This window comes from Dipteris shenzhenensis, chromosome 24, assembly GCF_047967505.1.
Source record: "Dipteris shenzhenensis isolate YYH24624 ecotype China chromosome 24, Dip_SZ_1.0, whole genome shotgun sequence".
In the NCBI taxonomy this organism is placed as follows: Eukaryota; Viridiplantae; Streptophyta; class Polypodiopsida; order Gleicheniales; family Dipteridaceae; genus Dipteris; species Dipteris shenzhenensis.
The window spans coordinates 45,686,762-45,704,591 of record NC_141619.1 but is presented as its reverse complement, the minus strand read 5'-3'; the positions used below and the strand labels follow the sequence as shown (position 1 = coordinate 45,704,591).

At 45.7% G+C, this 17,830-nt stretch overlaps 1 protein-coding gene across 6 annotated transcripts; it reads left to right on the top strand.

Moving 5' to 3' along the window:
• Positions 1–1,065: 1,065 nt before the first annotated feature.
• Positions 1,066–16,168, top strand: LIP2 (lipoyltransferase 2). 6 transcript variants are annotated; one of them, XM_087395726.1, is made up of 3 exons: positions 1,066–1,198; positions 15,424–15,503; positions 15,612–16,168. In XM_087395726.1, exons 2-3 carry the CDS (start codon positions 15,480–15,482, stop codon positions 16,155–16,157), a joined length of 570 nt encoding a protein of 189 aa, XP_087251852.1. In that variant the 5' UTR covers positions 1,066–1,198; positions 15,424–15,479; the 3' UTR covers positions 16,158–16,168. The 6 variants fall into 6 exon arrangements, with proteins under 6 accessions (XP_087251852.1, XP_087251851.1, XP_087251848.1 ...); XM_087395725.1 differs by having other exon boundaries at positions 15,424–15,521; XM_087395727.1 differs by lacking the exon at positions 1,066–1,198 and adding an exon at positions 1,234–1,421.
• Positions 16,169–17,830: the final 1,662 nt, after the last annotated feature.

Genomic DNA, 17,830 nt, shown 5'->3' with positions numbered 1-17,830 from the left:
ACTTAGGCAATCCTGCAACAATATTTTGGGCCTGCATTAATTTAAGTCGCTGTACATTAACATGACCAATGTGTTTATGCCAGATATCAATATCTGCAACTACACCGGTCCCATGTGCAAACATTCCTGCACTCAATTCAGGCATGTCTGCATCCAACGTAAATATCTTGCCCTTCTTCTTTCCTTTTGCTATCAAGCGACCTTTATTTTTCATATCCTCAACAAAGCATCCATGAGGATCAAAACTGACCTGCAAGCCCTGCTCAACCATTTGACCAACAGAAACCAGGTTCTTGGTGATATTCGGGACATGAAATACATCAGACAGGTATTTCTTTTTTCCATCCTGCATAGACAAAGGAATTGATGTTCGGCACTATAGGCTGGTGGTGGTCCGTACGTTTGACCCTTGCAACATAGCACTTGTAATTCTTTGACGTTCTTGTTCCAAATCCTTATTCCATAATTTTTTGGTCTCATGTTTAAGTTTGTGATGTGTACTACAACTTGAAGAGAAAGTTTGCTGAATTCTATTGAGCAATGCATAAATAACTATGGGTTACGCAAGATACCTATATACAAAATTTCCTTGAACCTCACCAAAAATGTCTACAACCAAGCAAATAATGACCCTCCAATAGAGGGCACAATTTATACTTGTCATTACCAAGGATTCTTGCACCTCCGGATCCTTCAACGCTTGGTATGTGGCCGCGTTGTGGTAATAGAGGGTATAATCCTGGCCCTCATAAACGTATTTGGAGTGAATGGCGCAGCCGTTGAGTTGTTGGAGCCAGGCTTCGCTGAGCGGAGAGTGTGCCAGGGTCCTTACGACCTTGTATTCCCCTTGTGCTAAAGCTGGTGTACGCTTCTTGGATGATCGAGAAGGCGAGGTGGCAACGCTGCGATTGGCTCTTGAGACGTTTGCTGAGTATTGATCTCCTCCTCGGTTTGTAGTTTGCGCTGTAGGTACGTCGGACAACATCCTGATTGATCTAGAGGGAGTGCTCTGGGACTCAGATGGACCTCCGGGCAATGGATTGGCAGGTGTTGGATTGGGGGAGTGGAGGCCGAGTTCCCTTTCGAATTTAAACCTGACATATATGCACATTGGGAAATGGCAGGACATACGTGTGCCGATGATAAGAAGGGACCTTTATCGATTGCTTATCCTCATCACCAACGATGCAGTTTTTGGGTACTTGTCTTCCTTCTTTCATGAAATGAATTGTTTTTTTTGGGTATCTTGCTTCTGCAATTGACGCATCGTTTCTGCTCGTTCCTGTTTCCTCGTTTCAATTTGGTACTGCATTGTTGTATTGATGGTCCGACGGCAGCTTCTTCCGTGGGAATGGCCGTGTCCACTTTGCGTGGTTCATGATCTTTCACGTTCCACGCCTACTCGTTTTGTCCTTGATCAGGTGGCTAGCAAACGGAACGGCCCACATAGATTCTTCATCTTTAGTATCTATTCTGTACGCTCCGGCGCGTGACCCGACACGGCCCATGGGGAGCTATGTGTGCGATAGACACGGAATATGGCTGCTTCTTCAAGATATCGTTTATCTTGACTCTCAAGGTATACCGATAGAGGTGAACCAGGTCGTGAGTGTTGAGGTATACAGATAGGAGTGAACCCGGTAACGCGTAGGCAAAATTTTCATTTTTAAGCGCAACTGGGAAAGCCACAAGAGGAGTCCTTCCCCTGAATAGCTGGTACAATGATTAGCGCAAAGCGCTTAGGCAACCTCATGTATACTGTTCAAACCTCATGGAAATTTCACCTAATGACCTTTTTTTTCAGAGAAAATTTTGGAAGAGCAAGGAAGCTCAACGTGCCCATGCAAAGTGTGCAACTGACTGAAAATGACCTTTTGTCTTGTGGCTATGGATTGCTACTGTGGCAAACTGAGATGGTGTCCCACCCTGTGAGCATGAACTGTTTCCCACAGGGAAGACTAGGCTGCTGTAGATCTGCTGAATCTTTTGTGGCCTGCCTCAAAGTCTGCAGAGGATAAACTGAACTGCTGCTGAACTGCCACTGAAGGCTGATGCATGAAACGAGCCGAGGGCCTCCCTTTATAGGCTGACAGGCCCCAGAGCCTAGACTGGAGGTCAACCTGGTCTGTAGCAGGCTGACGTCTTGTCTCTGCCCGCCCTGTTGTAGGTTGCTCCTGCAGTCAGCGGACCGCTCCAGGCTGCTATAGAAAAGAGTCAACTTGCTCAGAAGGCTACTGTAGGTAGATTCTGCTCACAACTGATGGTCTGTTCTACTACCTGAGCCATGCTCTGGAAGCTTGCCACACCATTTGTAGGAGATTCAACTAGGGCTGTCAATGTGCGTGGCTTTGTCTAACTGGCTGGGGTTCCTATGTGGTCGAACCCTCCCGGGTGCTGCATTTGGATGCCTGTGAAACCACCACCTGGCTGTGGACTTGGTTCATGCTGAATCAATCTATTTGCGTCCAGTTGATTTGGGTCCTGCGGCTGGGGAACCCCCCCCCTGCCTCCCTCCTAGCTGCCCATTTCTCCTGCTAGCCTTTGCAGAGCTTACCCCTCTTCCAAGGACAACGGGTACGGCTGTTCCGACCCTCATTTTGGTTTCCATTTGCTATTTTTGAAGCTTGTTGTTGCTTTTTGTTGTTGGAAGTTTCCCCCTTAGCCATTCAGGCTGTGGACAAACACCCAGTCACAAAGGGTGTGCCTAGATTGGTGCCAGAGGGGCAGTGCGTGGATTTCTTCCTATTTTGAGGTCATGTGCGCAGTTTGATATCTATGTTGTTGCAATGTTGCCCTTAGAGGCTAGACATTGGCTTGTGGGACTGCCAAGCAATTTGAAGCAAGCTGGATGCCTTGTGGAATGCATGGACAGCTTTGCTGTGGGCACAAACAATGGGAAATGCCTTAGCCTTGCCTTAGCAGATGGGTTCTAGTGTGTGTTGGGATTGGATGTAATTCAAAGCCACGAATTGGCTTGGATAGTGGATTTGCCAATGAATCAGAGTGCAAGGGAGTGAGCCCTTGTTGTAAAAGCTTTTTTTCATTGTCAGAAGAACTAAATAAATACCGAAAGGGGTACCAAAGCATTTGGGGCCAATTTGTGTCTCTTGCACTTGATTTCTGAGTTGGGCACTCTAGCCTCCCTTTTCGTGTGTATAAATTTGTTTTCCCATTGATATTTAACTATGGAAGTGGCTGGAAATGATGCATTGTGGCTGTGAACAGTGTGGAAGTCCAACTAGTTATGGTTTATTGTCCTTTAGTTTACTGAAAGTCGATTTCAGTGGTTCCCTTGTTGGGATAATCACCATCTTCTCACAGAGGTGAGCCCTAGTAGTGCTGGTATAAGGAAGCATTTGCTGCAATTTTTTCATACAGCCACAAAGTTTAGCCACAATGGTGAACACACCTAGTGATCGGGCGGACGACTCATAGCCCTCTGAATCTGGGCCATGGGATGAAGAAAGCAAAGAAGAAGAGCCGAATGTTGGGGTGGGGTGCAGGATAATGAGGAACAGTAATAAGTATATTCCCTTAGAGCATGCCACTGAGGCTTCGCAAGATGGGGCTGAAGAATTGGATGCATAAGCTCTCTTTAAGGTGCAGTGGGCACCCTCATGCAATTAACTCAAAACTTGGCTGAGATTTTGAATGCTCCTCCTAGAAGGAAAAAGGCAGCCAAAAAGAAGCAGAAGAAGCAAAGGCGCACTCCTCAACATTCACCCCTTGGTGGACAGCCACCCATGATACCCTCAGTTGGTTTTGGGATGGAGAAACCCCCAACAGGCCAGCAATTTTAAGTCCGTTAATCAAGGACAGCAAACTTTTCTCCCCACAATAATGCATCCAAGGTATTTTGGAGGAGGTTCTATCTTTCAGGCATGGTTGGACAGCCTATAGAGTGGATGGGTATGGCTGGAACTTACTTGGTAAGTCTGCAGCCCGGCATGCAGAATTTTCAGCGACCTATGATGGGAGGTATGCAGGCAGGTAACGGAAACATGATGTATGCCAACATTGGGATGCAGCCCGGAATGCAAATGGGAATGCCTAGAATGATGAGTGGTTCAATTAACATGCCTCAAATGCAGGGAATGGGACCTGGAATGGTAGACCTAGCCATGGGAAGTGGGGGGACTGCACAGAGCATGGAACAGATAATGGCACTTCCATTTTTGCAGCCACATGCGTATGACAATGTTGCACCCAAGAGCAAGTTAAAGGACTTCAAAGAAGGTGGGGCTGCAGTAAAGTTCGAAACTTTCAACGGAACAGGGAATGGGACCTGGAATGGTAGACCTAGCCATGGGAAGTGGGGGGACTGCACAGAGCATGGAACAGACAATGGCACTTCCATTTTTGCAGCCACATGCGTATGACAATGTTGCACCCAAGAGCAAATTAAAGGACTTCAAAGAAGGTGGGGCTGCAGTAAAGTTTGAAACTTTCAATGGAATGCAGGACAAGCTGAAGGCCTTGAACTTTGTACAGCAGTTTGATGCAGTATATGCTGGTGGCAACTTCACAGAGTCATAAAAAAGGCAGCCACCTTTCTCAAAGGCAATGCGCTTCAGTGCTGAATTTTTCATCCTCTTTCCACTCACACTCAAAAGAGACAAATTCTACTGCCTTGGATCTTCTGAAATGCTATGTTTCAGACCAGCAAACAGTTTTTGCCATTGGTTGAGTTTGCCTACAACAATACAGTGCATTCTTTCACAGGGAGAGCACCCTTTGAAATAATAGAGGGTGGAAGAAAGGTACCTTCCATTTTGCACATGAACGAAAAGATCTTTGTATCAGATTGGTATGTGGAAAGTTTGGATGCAACCTATAAGAAGGTGAAGGAGGCCCTCTAGAAGATCTGGGAAAAACAGAAGCGAGCAGCCAATCGTCACCGTTGTGAGTTGGTTTTGAAAGAAGGTGATTGGGTGCCGCTGCATTTTCAGAAAGAAAGACTTAAGCGTATGAAAGGCAAGGATAAGGTGTACACCAAATTGAAAATGTAGTACTATGGATGCAGTGAAGGTGAATGGGGAAGTGAGAGAGCCACGGAAGGCAGGGGGAGATAGAGAAGGAATAGGGGAGGGAAGTAGAGAGAACAAGACTGGAAGTACACAAGTGATGAAGGAAGCAAGGAGAAGTGGATTAGACGTCAAATCAATAGCCCCTTACAATCCTTTTGGGTTGACTTATATAGTCCCCCACAGTTCCCACATTTCCCCTACTATTCTCCCATCTATTTTCCCCTTAAAATCCATCTTTTTCCCACCTTCATTACAACCATCCCTTCCCAAAGAATTTTGCTCTCAAAATTTCCAAGAGGCTGCCCTGGATGAGAAGGATACAACAGAAACTGATCAGCTCTGTAGGAGATAGGGGTAGTCCTGCACAATGCTCTCAGGTTGCCAAGAATTCTCATCTTTCGTTAAACCTTTCCATTTGATGAGGTATTCTGTGTAGGCTTTGTTCTTGAGTACATGATCTCTGAAGCCCTTGATTTGCTCCGGCACATAGATTATGTGGCCCTCTTCATCCATAGGAGGCAACTCAGGAAGAACCTGGACATGCTGTCCGACATGTGGTTTCAGCAAGGATACATGGAAAACATTATGGATCTTGGAGGTACTAGGTAGTTCCAGAGAGCACGGAAAGCGCTTTTGAAGAGCTCACTGTGCACACGTAGAGCAGACCCAAAGACCTAAGAGGCAACACTGACCAATACCGAGGCTTGATGCTGTCCACACTGATGATGCAGGACGCTTCTGCAAGGCAAGGGAGAGGCTTGTGCTGCCCATCGGAATGCAGGGTTACTGCGTGAGTGAGAGAGTGAAAGTTAGGAGTATAAGAGAGCTGAGAGATGACTAAAATAAAGAGCTGAGAATGAGCTGTGTAAAACTGTAAGAGATAACTGAAAAGAGCTGCTAAAACAGACCCCAAACCTTACTCCGTTCGCTGTCCCGACTCCCCGTCTGATGCGCTGTGTGAACACCTTCCCAGAGGGCTGAACTGATGCCAAAGGCTGAGGCTGGTTAGAGGGCCACTAGGGGTGAGTGTTAGGCTGTTTAGAGGGGGCTGAGGAGGAGCTATAGGAGGCTGAAGCACTGGGAGAACTGAATGAGGAAAGAGGGCATGGAGGCCCCCTATTTATAGGGCTTTTGGGGCTGGTTGGCTGGTCCCTTGGCCCCATAAAGGCAGCCCTAGGCCCCATAAATGGCAGCCTAGGGAGGGGTGCAGGGTAGCCTATAAACGCATCCCTTCCCTTGCCATTCTCTTCACTTGTTCCAGCCTTGAGGGGGCCCATAAGGGCTCCTATCCTAGGCTGGACCTAAACCTATCCCTAAACCTAAGACGGAAGCACTACCCTACGGTTCTCTAGTGGGTACTAGTGAACAAGGACTGATCTTCTGACTTGACCTAAGGCTGAGAGACTGACTTACGTAGCTTGTGCCTGACTGTCTTTGGACAAGGGCTCACAAAGGGGTCACAGCATACAACAAAATCTCCTATTAGGGAACTATTACGCACTTGTCGATGTAGCCAATGTGTCACTTTGCACCCAAGTGCAGGGGTGCATGTGACATGCTTGCACAGATTCCACAATTGCAATTTGCAGAGATGGCTTCCACAAACCACGAGCACTCTTGTCATGTGCACGGATTGGTATCTGACGTGTACTAGTTACACAGAACTAGCTCAGGTTAGCCTGGGGAGGCTTAGAGCTAGGCAGGCTTGATTCTCGGGTTGAGTGGCAAGGGTACGAACTATTTATAGGTCTTCGCTATTTTTGGCGCCGGGGCCCGAGTCTATAAAAGAGGCCCAGGGGGTTCAGTTCTCAGTGTGCAGTTGGGAGCAAGTCTCGTTCCCAGGTGCTAGGTCTGATCCTGGATTGTGTCGCGGACGCGCGCCTGCATCTTAGCGTAGCCCAAGGCCCAGTGGCAGATCCAGGGCTTCACAGCGCCACCTGGTGGTATGGGACACCAGGCTGGTTTGGATCTGATTGGGAGTTCGTGCCAGTAGCTCATCTCGTGGCTCGGAGGGGACATCTTCTGATTCGGGATCACATCCCGTAGATGTCACGGTTGGGTGGTGAGCAGCCTGCCCAGTTTTGATGTTGTGTGTGGTTATTTTGCAGATCAGGGGTTTCAGGAGTGCTGGGACGTGTCAGTTGGTATCAGAGCCAACTCCTGAGGTAGGAACTTCTGGTGCGAGAATTTTGACGGATTTCTCTTCCAGGTATGCCCTAAAATTCGAAATTTCCTGCTGCGTTTTTGCTGACTACCTGGGGTAGAAGGGGTGAAGAGATATCTGGAAAAGGAAGAAGAAGAGGAGTGAGATAGAATCGAAATTCCTGAAGGCTACGGAGAGAAGTTTAGAGGGAGGAGAAAGAGAGCAGAAAAGGAGTGATGTGCAGGAAAAAGACTGCAAGGGACGAAGGGATGCGGAGCTTAGGAAGGGGCGCAGTAGGCGAGGCGGTAGAGGCGGGACAGCCTGCGTAAAAGGCTGTCCACAGCCAGCGCAATAGGCTGTCCACAGCGTGCGCAACAGGCTGCGAACAGCCTGCGCCTAGGGCTGCGTGCAGCCTGCGCAGGAGGAAGGTGCTTTTTCCGAAAAAAGCACCCCTCCAAAGCTGGAGGGGCTCAGGTGCTTTTTTCGAAAAAGCACCCCTCCAAAGCTGGAGGGGGGCTCAGCCTTTTTTGGAAGCCTAGCTTCCAAATAAGGCAGCCCTGCACCCTATATAGGTGGGGGGCTGGGTGCTAGGCTACCACAAGCATCCTCGAGTTTCGAGCCCCTACCTCGAGTTTCGTGCCCAGTCAGCCTCTTCCGTACAGCCTGCGCCCTGTTTCGAACAGCTCCCCTGCATCAGTCCTTGCCTGCGTCAGCCCTGCACAGCTCCCGCAGCTTCCGTACCAGTCCGTACAGCTCCAGCGACAGCTGTACAGCCTGTACGGACTGTTCCGCTTGCTCCTATACCGGCTGCTACTCCGAACAGAGGCTGCGCCAGCACCTGCAGCCACCGTACGGCCTGCGTCAGCAGCCGTACAGGCCACGTCAGCAGTCCACACAGCTTCTACTGCAGCCTGTGCATCCGGTTTGCGGGTTCGGGGAGGCTCCGTGACTCTGGGTCTTTCGATTCGCCAGATTTCAGCATCTCCTTCCGTCAGCTTCATTCGGGACGGTTTCCTTCTGCTCCATCTTCCTCTGTGCTTCGTTTCAATCAGTTATTTCTCTCCGTTTGTAATCAAATCAGTTTTCAGCCATGTCTGATGCTCCAAATCCCGAGTTCACTATGGGAGAGCAGGACTTAGATTACACTCCAGTGGGAGAGGATGATCAGGGTCTCTATGACGACCTGATAACTAAGAAAGCCTTCAGTGAGTTTACGACTGCTCTTGATGGTAAATTTGAGCAGGTCAATGCTAATCAATCGGGGTTGACACAGCAACTCCAGGGGATACAAGCAACTCTGACTATTCTGGCTAGCACGGTTCAGGCACTCACGCATGTGGATGCCATGGCTTCCGTGCTAGGCCCGAATATCACCCCGGATCCCTTTCCAGGTGACCAAAAATCAAGAACAAAGGAGGTGGTTGACACTTGGTTGCACAAGTGGCAAGTACACTTCCAATTTCACCCCTATCTAGATGAGAAAAAGATTCAGCTTGCAGCAGGGTTTATGTCAGGTAAAGCCTTGCTTTGGTGGAAAGAACTCCAGCCTAAGCCTGATACTAGGACAGATTTTGAGGGCATCTTCAGGAAGGAGTTCCTGAAGAAGGAAGATGACTACGATATCGTCGGCAAGCTCAAGGCCCTCGATATGTCAAAATTGAATTTGACCTTTGAAGTTTATCTTCAAAGATTTAGGGATTTGCAAACCAGGGCCACTAAAATGGATCCTGTAACCTTGTTAGGTTTTTTCGTGGATGGTTTGCCAGACTCCTATAAGTTACAGATTAAGAATAACAAGTGCACAACATTGCAGGAGGCCATGACATATGCGCGCATATATGATGATACCATGGCCGGTACCAAGGCAACCACAGTTACCGAAACGAGTGGAAAGAACAAACGCAAGTTCTTTCAGCATGCGACTGGTATTGGGGAGACGAAGTCTACGGACAACGCCTCCAGGAAAAGCTTAACTCCTGCGAAGAATGGTAAGGCCCGTTTCCTTCGCACTCTCAGGCTCAAGAAAGAAGGCCGATGTTTTTATTGCGAGGAGCGGGGCCACACGAAGAATGAGTGTCCTAAGCGGAAGAACCAAAAATTGGTGCTAGGACCGAAGCTCCAGGCGGGTCCACGTACCGCAGCCAAGGGAGCCAACCAAGTCACGATGACAGGTATTTCAGTAAATGTCATTACCTGCCCCCTTTCTTGTAATTGTACCTTTAATACTTCGTTGTTTGGTTCCCATGATCTTTTCTGAGTTTATGGAGAAGTTAGGGACCAACAGGTTCACATTCTCTTTGATCCGGGCAGCTCTCACAATTTTGTTAATTACAAATTTGTGCAGAAGATGGGGCTGTCCACAGTACCTAGCGACCACACCTACGAGGTGCAGCTTCCAGCTGGGAAGCAGTTTTGGGATCGCAAGGTTGAAGCGCTTCCCATCCGGATTCAAGCCTACACAGGAGCTCTCACATGTTATGTTATGCATCTAGAGCATGTAGACTTGCTGATCGGGATAGAGTGGTTTAAAACCCACAATATTCAGATCGGATGGACGGAGCATACGCTTTCTTTTGTAGATAAGGACACCCAATTTTGTATTCAGTGTGATAAGATTCCCCCTTCTCAGGGGCCTATTGTATCTGCGATGCAGCTTCGGAATATATTAAACAATTCTCATTATGATGTCTATCAGTGTGTTTTGATTCCACTTTCTTCATTTGTTGTTTCGGTAATTAACAAGAATGAATTAAGTGTGTTTGAATACCGTGAATTGAGAATGTTGTTAGATAATTTTAAGGACGTATTCCCAGCTCAACTGCCGGAAGGTTTACCTCCAGAACGGGCAGTAGATCATCGCATAGACTTAGTCCCAGGGGCTCAACCTATCAGTGTACTACCTTATAGGATGAGCCAGGTAGAGGAGGATGAGTTAGCTATCCAGCTTCAGGATTACCTGAATATGGGCTATATCCGCCCAAGTAAATCACCTTGGGGTGCACCTGTCCTCTTAAGAAAGAAGAAAGATTCTTCCTGGAGAATGTGTATAGATTATAAACGACTAAATAAAGTTACAATTAAGAACCGCTATCCTTTACCTCGTTCTGATGATTTGATAGACCGTTTGGCCGGAGCGAAGTATTTCACTAAGATTGATTTGCGTACGGGTTATCACCAAATCCGTATCTATGCTAAACACATAGATAGGACCGCATTCCGGACTAGGTATGGTCATTACGAGTTCCTCGTATTACCTTTTGGTTTGACCAATGCTCCTGCTACTTTTCAGCATATGATGAACGATTTGTTCAGAGATTATCTAGGCAAATTTGTTGTAGTGTTCTTAGATGATATCTTGGTATATAGTAAAACGCTTGCGGATCATATAGGACACCTTCGGGTTGTCTTACTTGTTCTAAGACAGCATAAGCTTTATGCCAAGATGAGTAAATGTGACTTCTTTATGAAGGAGATCATTTACTTAGGACACAAGATTTCTTCTGAAGGTATTAGCATTGATCTGGATCGTATCCAGAAGGTTTTAGAATGGCCTATCCCTCAGACTGTGAAACAACTTCGTTCTTTCCTAGGATTTACGGTATTTCTTCGGAAGTCAGTGCGTGATTATTCACATATCACGGCACCCTTGACCAACATATTGAAAGGTCGTGGACGCAGGTCTACTGAGCCGATCCCTTGGAATGATGCAATGAACAAGGCTTTTGAAACCTTGAAGTTTTCTATCAAGGAAGCACCCGTTCTTGCATTACCCGATCCTACCTGGCCTTATGTTTTAGAGGCCGATGCAAGTGATTATGCGATTGGGGCAGCTTTATTCCAAGAGGGCAGACCTGTAGCTTTTGAGAGTAAGAAGCTAGACGACACCCAGTATCGTTGGCCCACACTTGAGAAGGAACTTTATGCTGTAGTGTATGCTCTCAAGGTTTGGAGACACTACTTGTATGGGTCAAAGTTCCTTGTATTGACTGATCACCAGTCAATTAAGTATGTGTGTGATGGATCAGAATTGAGAGGAAGGAAAGCTAGATGGGCAGAGCTAATGCAGGATTTTGATTTCGAAATACGTTATCGTAAGGGTTCGTTGAATAGTGTGGCGGATGCCTTAAGTCGAGTTAAGTTTGTAAATGCTTTGTCATTTACGGAAATATCCTCAGACCTATTTCAATCCTTGAGAGGGCTATACGCAACTGATAGTCATTTCAGTTCTTATTGGCAGAGAGTCCAGGATGGGAGCTCCATGGTTGACCAGGACTCAGGGATTGTGCCACCTAGGATACAGGCGGCGGGAGGTCAGTGGATGATTAGGAACGGCTTGCTGTTCCGGAATGAAAAGATTTGTGTGCCTGATGTTCTGGACCTTAAATCCAAGATTCTCTGGGAGTGTCATGATGCTCCTAGTGCGGGACATCCAGGTATACATAGGACTCTGTCTCTTGTGAAGCATACCTTTTATTGGCCTAAGATGCGTGCATTTATAGAGAACTATGTAGTAGGTTGCCGGGTTTGTCAGGTTACTAAGGCTGAACGCCTTAGAAGCGCGGGCTTATTACAGCCTTTACAGATTCCAGGTAATAAATGGGAAAGTATTTCCATGGATTTTATTACTGGTTTGCCCCGAACGCGCAAGGGTCATGACTCTATTTGGGTCATAGTCGACCGTTTGACAAAAATGGCTAGATTCTTACCTACAAGAACAACTATTTCAGCTGTTCAGTTGGCTCACGAGTTTGTGGACCACTTGTTCAAGCTGTATGGTTTGCCATCTGACATAGTCAGTGACAGGCACTCAAAGTTTACAAGTAACTTTTGGACACTTGTATTTGAGAAGTTGGAAACTACTCTAAGTATGAGTTCCTCGGATCATGCAAAATCCGATGGCAGTACAGAGAAGGTCAACCAGTTGGTTGAAGACATGCTTCGGGCATATGTATCTAAGAGACAGTCTTCATGGGAAGATTATCTACCCATGATTGAATTTGCTTACAACAGTGCAAAGCATTCTAGTACAGGTTACAGTCCTTTTATGCTTATGTACGGGTTTCAACCTAAGTCACCAGTTATGGTTGGATTAAAAGGGATTCAAAATGATGCTGCTAAGAACTTCTTGCAAGACATGCAGGAAATGTTGCAGTTTGCCAAGGAGTCTATTAGAAGTGCCCAAGATCGGGACAGATTTTATGCTAATAGACATCGTTCACCCAGAGAGTTCTCTGAAGGAACGATGGTATATTTGAGAATTCCTAAGGAATCCAAGAGCCTAAGTACTGGTTTGGTTCCGAAATTATCCCCCATACTGTGGCCCATTCAAGGTCATTAAAAGAATTGGACCGGTTGCATATCGACTAGAATTGCCTCCTGATGTTAAAGTACATCCAGTCTTTCATGTCAGTAGACTGAAAGAAGTATTGGGTGCAGATGATCAACTTGTTTCTCCTCATGAGATTATAGAAGTTACAGATTTGACTTTTATTCCTCACGAACCTGAATCTATTCTTGAATTTCGTGAAAGACAGATTCGAAATCGTACTATCACGGAATACAAGATTAAGTGGAAGGATCGTGTTGAGGAGGATGCAACATGGGAGACATTACAAAACCTCCAAAGAACATTTCCGGATTTCCTAGCAAACTCAGGAGTGAGTTCTTAGAGGAGGGGGAGTATGTCATGTGCACGGATTGGTATCTGACGTGTACTAGTTACACAGAACTAGCTCAGGTTAGCCTGGGGAGGCTTTTAGCTAGGCAGGCTTGATTCTCGGGTTGAGTGGCAAGGGTACGAACTATTTATAGGTCTTCGCTATTTTTGGCGCCGGGGCCCGAGTCTATAAAAGAGGCCCAGGGGGTTCAGTTCTCAGTGTGCAGTTGGGAGCAAGTCTCGTTCCCAGGTGCTAGGTCTGATCCTGGATTGTGTCGCGGACGCGCGCCTGCATCTTAGCGTAGCCCAAGGCCCAGTGGCAGATCCAGGGCTTCACAGCGCCACCTGGTGGTATGGGACACCAGGCTCGTTTGGATCTGATTGGGAGTTCGTGCCAGTAGCTCAGCTCGTGGCTCGGAGGGGACATCTTCTGATTCGGGATCACATCCCGTAGATGTCACGGTTGGGTGGTGAGCAGCCTGCTCAGTTCTGATGTTGTGTGTGGTTATTTTGCAGATCAGGGGTTTCAGGAGTGCTGGGACGTGTCAACTCTTGAATATGAAGATGACCCTGATAATGGAAGAGAACTTGGCAAAAGCATCCGTAGTACCCTGATATGAGCCATTGAGTCTTAGAATGCCTTCTTTTACAGGTTTCCGTGCAACCCGTGTGGGCCGACATTTAACACGCAGCATTGTAGGCTGAGGCATCCAAGCCACCAGATGTTGAATTAGTCTTGCGTTCATCGTTTGTATCACACATGTTACTTTGAGTATGGAGTTTGTTCAATCGATACCCCTTTCCAATGCTTTTGAGTGTATGGTAGGGAAGTTGAGGGTGCGATAGCTCTGGAGAGGGAGAGGGAGCTTCCCTCATCACACTTAGCATCCTATCTCCTGGACATTCATTGTCACCCTATTCTTGAACGTATGCTCAGGGTCTTTACACAGTGAGGCTCCAGAGGTTCAAGCATTTAGGCATCTAACTCTAACACATTCTGTATCCTATCAACTGTATCCTAGGTAGCAACTTGCAAGGCTCCAAAAGGCCAGGACACCCTTACAAGTCATAAGTCCAGGCGTGAAAGGACTCATTACTCATGGGGCACACCTCCAACATTCTGGACTATTAACTTGCAGCCTACTAATGACAACACCCGTGCTTTCTGCCCAGTATCAAACTCATGAGAGGACTGGATCACAGCAAGGAAAAAGGGCAATTGAGCATAAGGGGATCTATAAGGCGAGGAAATTTGAAAATAGTGCAGATGTTCTCTAATTGGATCAATACATCTAACTTTTTTTTGTATATGTTTGTCAAACAAGTGACGAAGCTTTGTTCCAGCCTTTGTGTTAAAAACATAACAAAAACTGACTATTTTGGAAAACCTGCATTTAGACATTTTTCAACAATACCCAGATTGCAAAGATGAGCAAGAATTACACTTACTAGATTTAGCAGAGAACCGAAAGTACAATTAGCCAACTGATATGGCAGCCATGACATGTGGCAGCAAGCTGAGGTGGTAGTCTGACAACACATCAGAAGCAGCTAAAGTGGCAGCCCCTTTGCAGATGATGATGTATGCATGGCAGCCTGCTAGCTGGCATGGAAAACGTGGCAGTATGTGGACACATGCACCATCCTCTCGACATGCGGGAAAAATTGAATGGCAGGTGCACCCAATTGTCACTGCATTAATCAAGAATCCATCCAACCCGCCAACATTCAAGAGATCCCAACCTGGCAGCACAACTTTCCATGGGGCATAACCCACCAAAACTATGCCCACCCCCCCATATGAGGATGGTGCAAATTCAGTAGACCTGGGTAGGACAGAGGTCTACCTGAGGGAGGTGCTTGCTGTACGGCCTGCAGTACAGACAGTTGGCAGTGTCCATCTGCTGGAACAGGGTGCAAGGATGCTGAAGCAGTGCAGGAACTGCAGCCTGTTTTGCAGGATGGCCAGGGCTATTTATGGGCACTGGCAGACACTGAACAGGTCAGCAGAAGGCAGCCTGTACGTGGCAGACTGGTAGGCTGCCTGAGTCTGTAGGCCCTTAACTTTGTCATTATTTCAAACAAGTTGTAGACTGGTCTGTAGGTGGCAGACCATTCGGCCTGGCCTGTGTGTTGCACCATGCGATGTTATTTATGCAACACGTATGAAACTTTTCTTGGGGTTCCACATTCTTAGTAACCACGTGACGTTATTTATGCAAGATGTATGAAACTTGTTTTCTTTGGTTTACATTCTTTGAACGACCCCCTTGATGCAAGTCTGCGCCATAGAAATACCCTACTGCAGCTGTGGCAGAGAAATTGAGAATGTACTTCTGAGCTGCATACTTCCTGATATGTAGCCTTGATAAGAATATAGTTCTGAGCTGCATGCTTCCTTAGTTCTGAGCCACATGCTTCCTTACAAGTAGCCTTACCCTATCATGAAATGGAAAAATGGTTGATCGTTTTTATGTTTTCAGCATGTGCATTCTTCAATCCACGGATATCTCTGTTCTGAGGTTAGCTTTCTTGATAATTTGCAATTTCAATGAGTCAAATCTGATAGTGGAGTTACGTCTGTTTCTGCTGGGCAGGCTGCTCTTCCAATGAATCTTGAGACGGGGAAACTCTATAATTGGAGCCTATTAATATGGCACTAAGAAGAAAACTAGAGGTATGGAAAATGGGCTTGGTAAGATATGCGGATGCCCTTCAACTCCAGAATGAGCTTGTTGAGCAGCGTCGTCTGGGCATCATCTCTGACACTATAATCTCCCTGCAGCATCCACCCACTTTCACCCTCGGAAAGCGCCGAACTTCACAAAATATAATTTCTTCTCCTTCAACACTTCAGAGCATTGGAGCTGAAGTTCATTATACTGATAGAGGAGGTGACGTTACTTTCCATGGTCCACATCAAGCTGTTCTCTATCCCATTATATCACTTCGAGAATCCAAGCTAGGAGCAAGGAAATATGTTGAGGGCTTAGAAGACACCATGATTAAGCTAGCAGCACTTTATGGTATTGAGGCAAAGGGCCGGATGGCAAAAGAGACTGGAGTGTGGGTGGAAAACAGAAAGTTGGGAGCTATTGGGGTAAAGATATCGAGTGGAGGCATTTCATCACATGGCTTGGCCTTGAATATCGATCCTGATCTTGATTATTTTTCTCACATCATTCCATGTGGGATTCCTGATAAATTGGTCACTTCTCTCAAAAGGGAGAGCTGTTTAGACTTGCCATCTGAATGTATTATTACACAAAGGCTTATAGAATGTTTTGTCGATGTATTTGGATTTGAGGAAGTTTCTTGGAAAGAGAAATGATAATTTATATTGGAAGAAACCTTGAAGAAGCTATGCTTTTGTGTGTACAATCACGATATGTTTTCTTTAAGTCTAGGTTGATGTTGGGAGTGTGTAGTATCTTGAAGGAGCTCCTAGACACCTCGTTACGACGACTATTGACATCACTCATGCAGCCACTAGGGAGGATAAGGTCAATTTAATCCTACAATTTCAGCTTTCTATAAACTTTTGCGGCTAATAATGGTTAATAAATCTCCACTCCTCTCTTCCTTATAATCACCTTACTTCTTTGATCTCACAAGGTTACAAGTGAATAAGGGCACTAATATCATGTGATAGAGAGCATGAGGGAGGATGAGCACGCCAGAAGGACGGGCCTTATGTACATCTACTATTCAAAAAATTTATAGCGTTTATGTTTGTATACCACTCTACCACACGCTAATGTATGCACACATCAACATTAGATCCCAAGTGTTGATTACTCTAATGAGAGGTGCCAAGATCAATGGTAGAATTTCAAAAGTAAGGAGTTCAAAAACAAGAATTGATCCTTGCTTCTATTTGAAAATTCCTTTCCTTTGCTTTGTGCATATTGATACTGTTGTTGCCCTTCCACCCATTCTAGTGTAAGAGAATTTCCCTTCATTGCATTGTAATATTAGGAAGAAGATGCAACAAGGTTGTACTTCTCCTTGGGTAGCTCATACGACAAAAAAGCATTTGCTATGATGGTACTTGTTTTAAGTATTGTATTTAATGTCTTATTTGTAGGAGACTTGGAGCAAGGCACTTTGAGATTGCATTGGATGTGATAGGTTGATGGCATTGAGGTGCTTGGTGTTATGAAATTCAATTTATTGCCATATTTCTTACTTGGTATCTTGTGTGACTCCAATAGTGATGGTGCTAGATATTTGGTTTTGTTTGGTTTGATGTCCCTATTGTAGTGTGATTATATTGGGTCTAGCTAAAATACTCATGTCTCATTCAATCATTATTAGTGTGATTGGCAGTGTGAGTTTGGATGTTGAGTTGGAGAATGAGAAATAAAAGGCGATTGAGGATGTTACCAATTCAAAGTATCAACCATGGGTTATGGGCCAGTTTGTCAAAAGATGCTATATTACACCATGAATTAATTTTATGATATACATATCTGGAGCTAAGACAAACAAATTTGAATAAATTTGGGCTCATTTGAGAAGATGGAAGGGGAAAGTGTGGGAGATGGGAGCGAGATGCTAATTGAATGAGGATTTGGTTTTAAGAAAAAGGGTTGGTAGTGGAAGGGAAATTCGGGGAAGTGGCATCTGAAAGCTTCTTTTTGATTGCTAAAGGATTTTGAATAAGGTGTGGGTTTCAATTTTAATAGCATTTGTTGGGCAATGCCCACTCTCTTTTTATTAAATATAAAATTAAAAAGAGCTTTAATATGGGGGAAATCTTTTGGCGAGCTTTTTAATGTGAGCTTTTTTACCATTTCCTTTGTTTTTGCGAGCTTTTTTTAGAAATCCATACATGTTTTTGTTATAAGAAAGATGGGGAGGTTAGAAAGAGGGGGAGAGAATATAGGATATGTTCATTTTCATAGCATGTGGAAGGGGTGGAAGAGTGTATACTATACACAAGGGGGGGGAGGATATGAGTGGCAGTAGGAGGCAAAAAATTATGGAAGATATGTCCATATT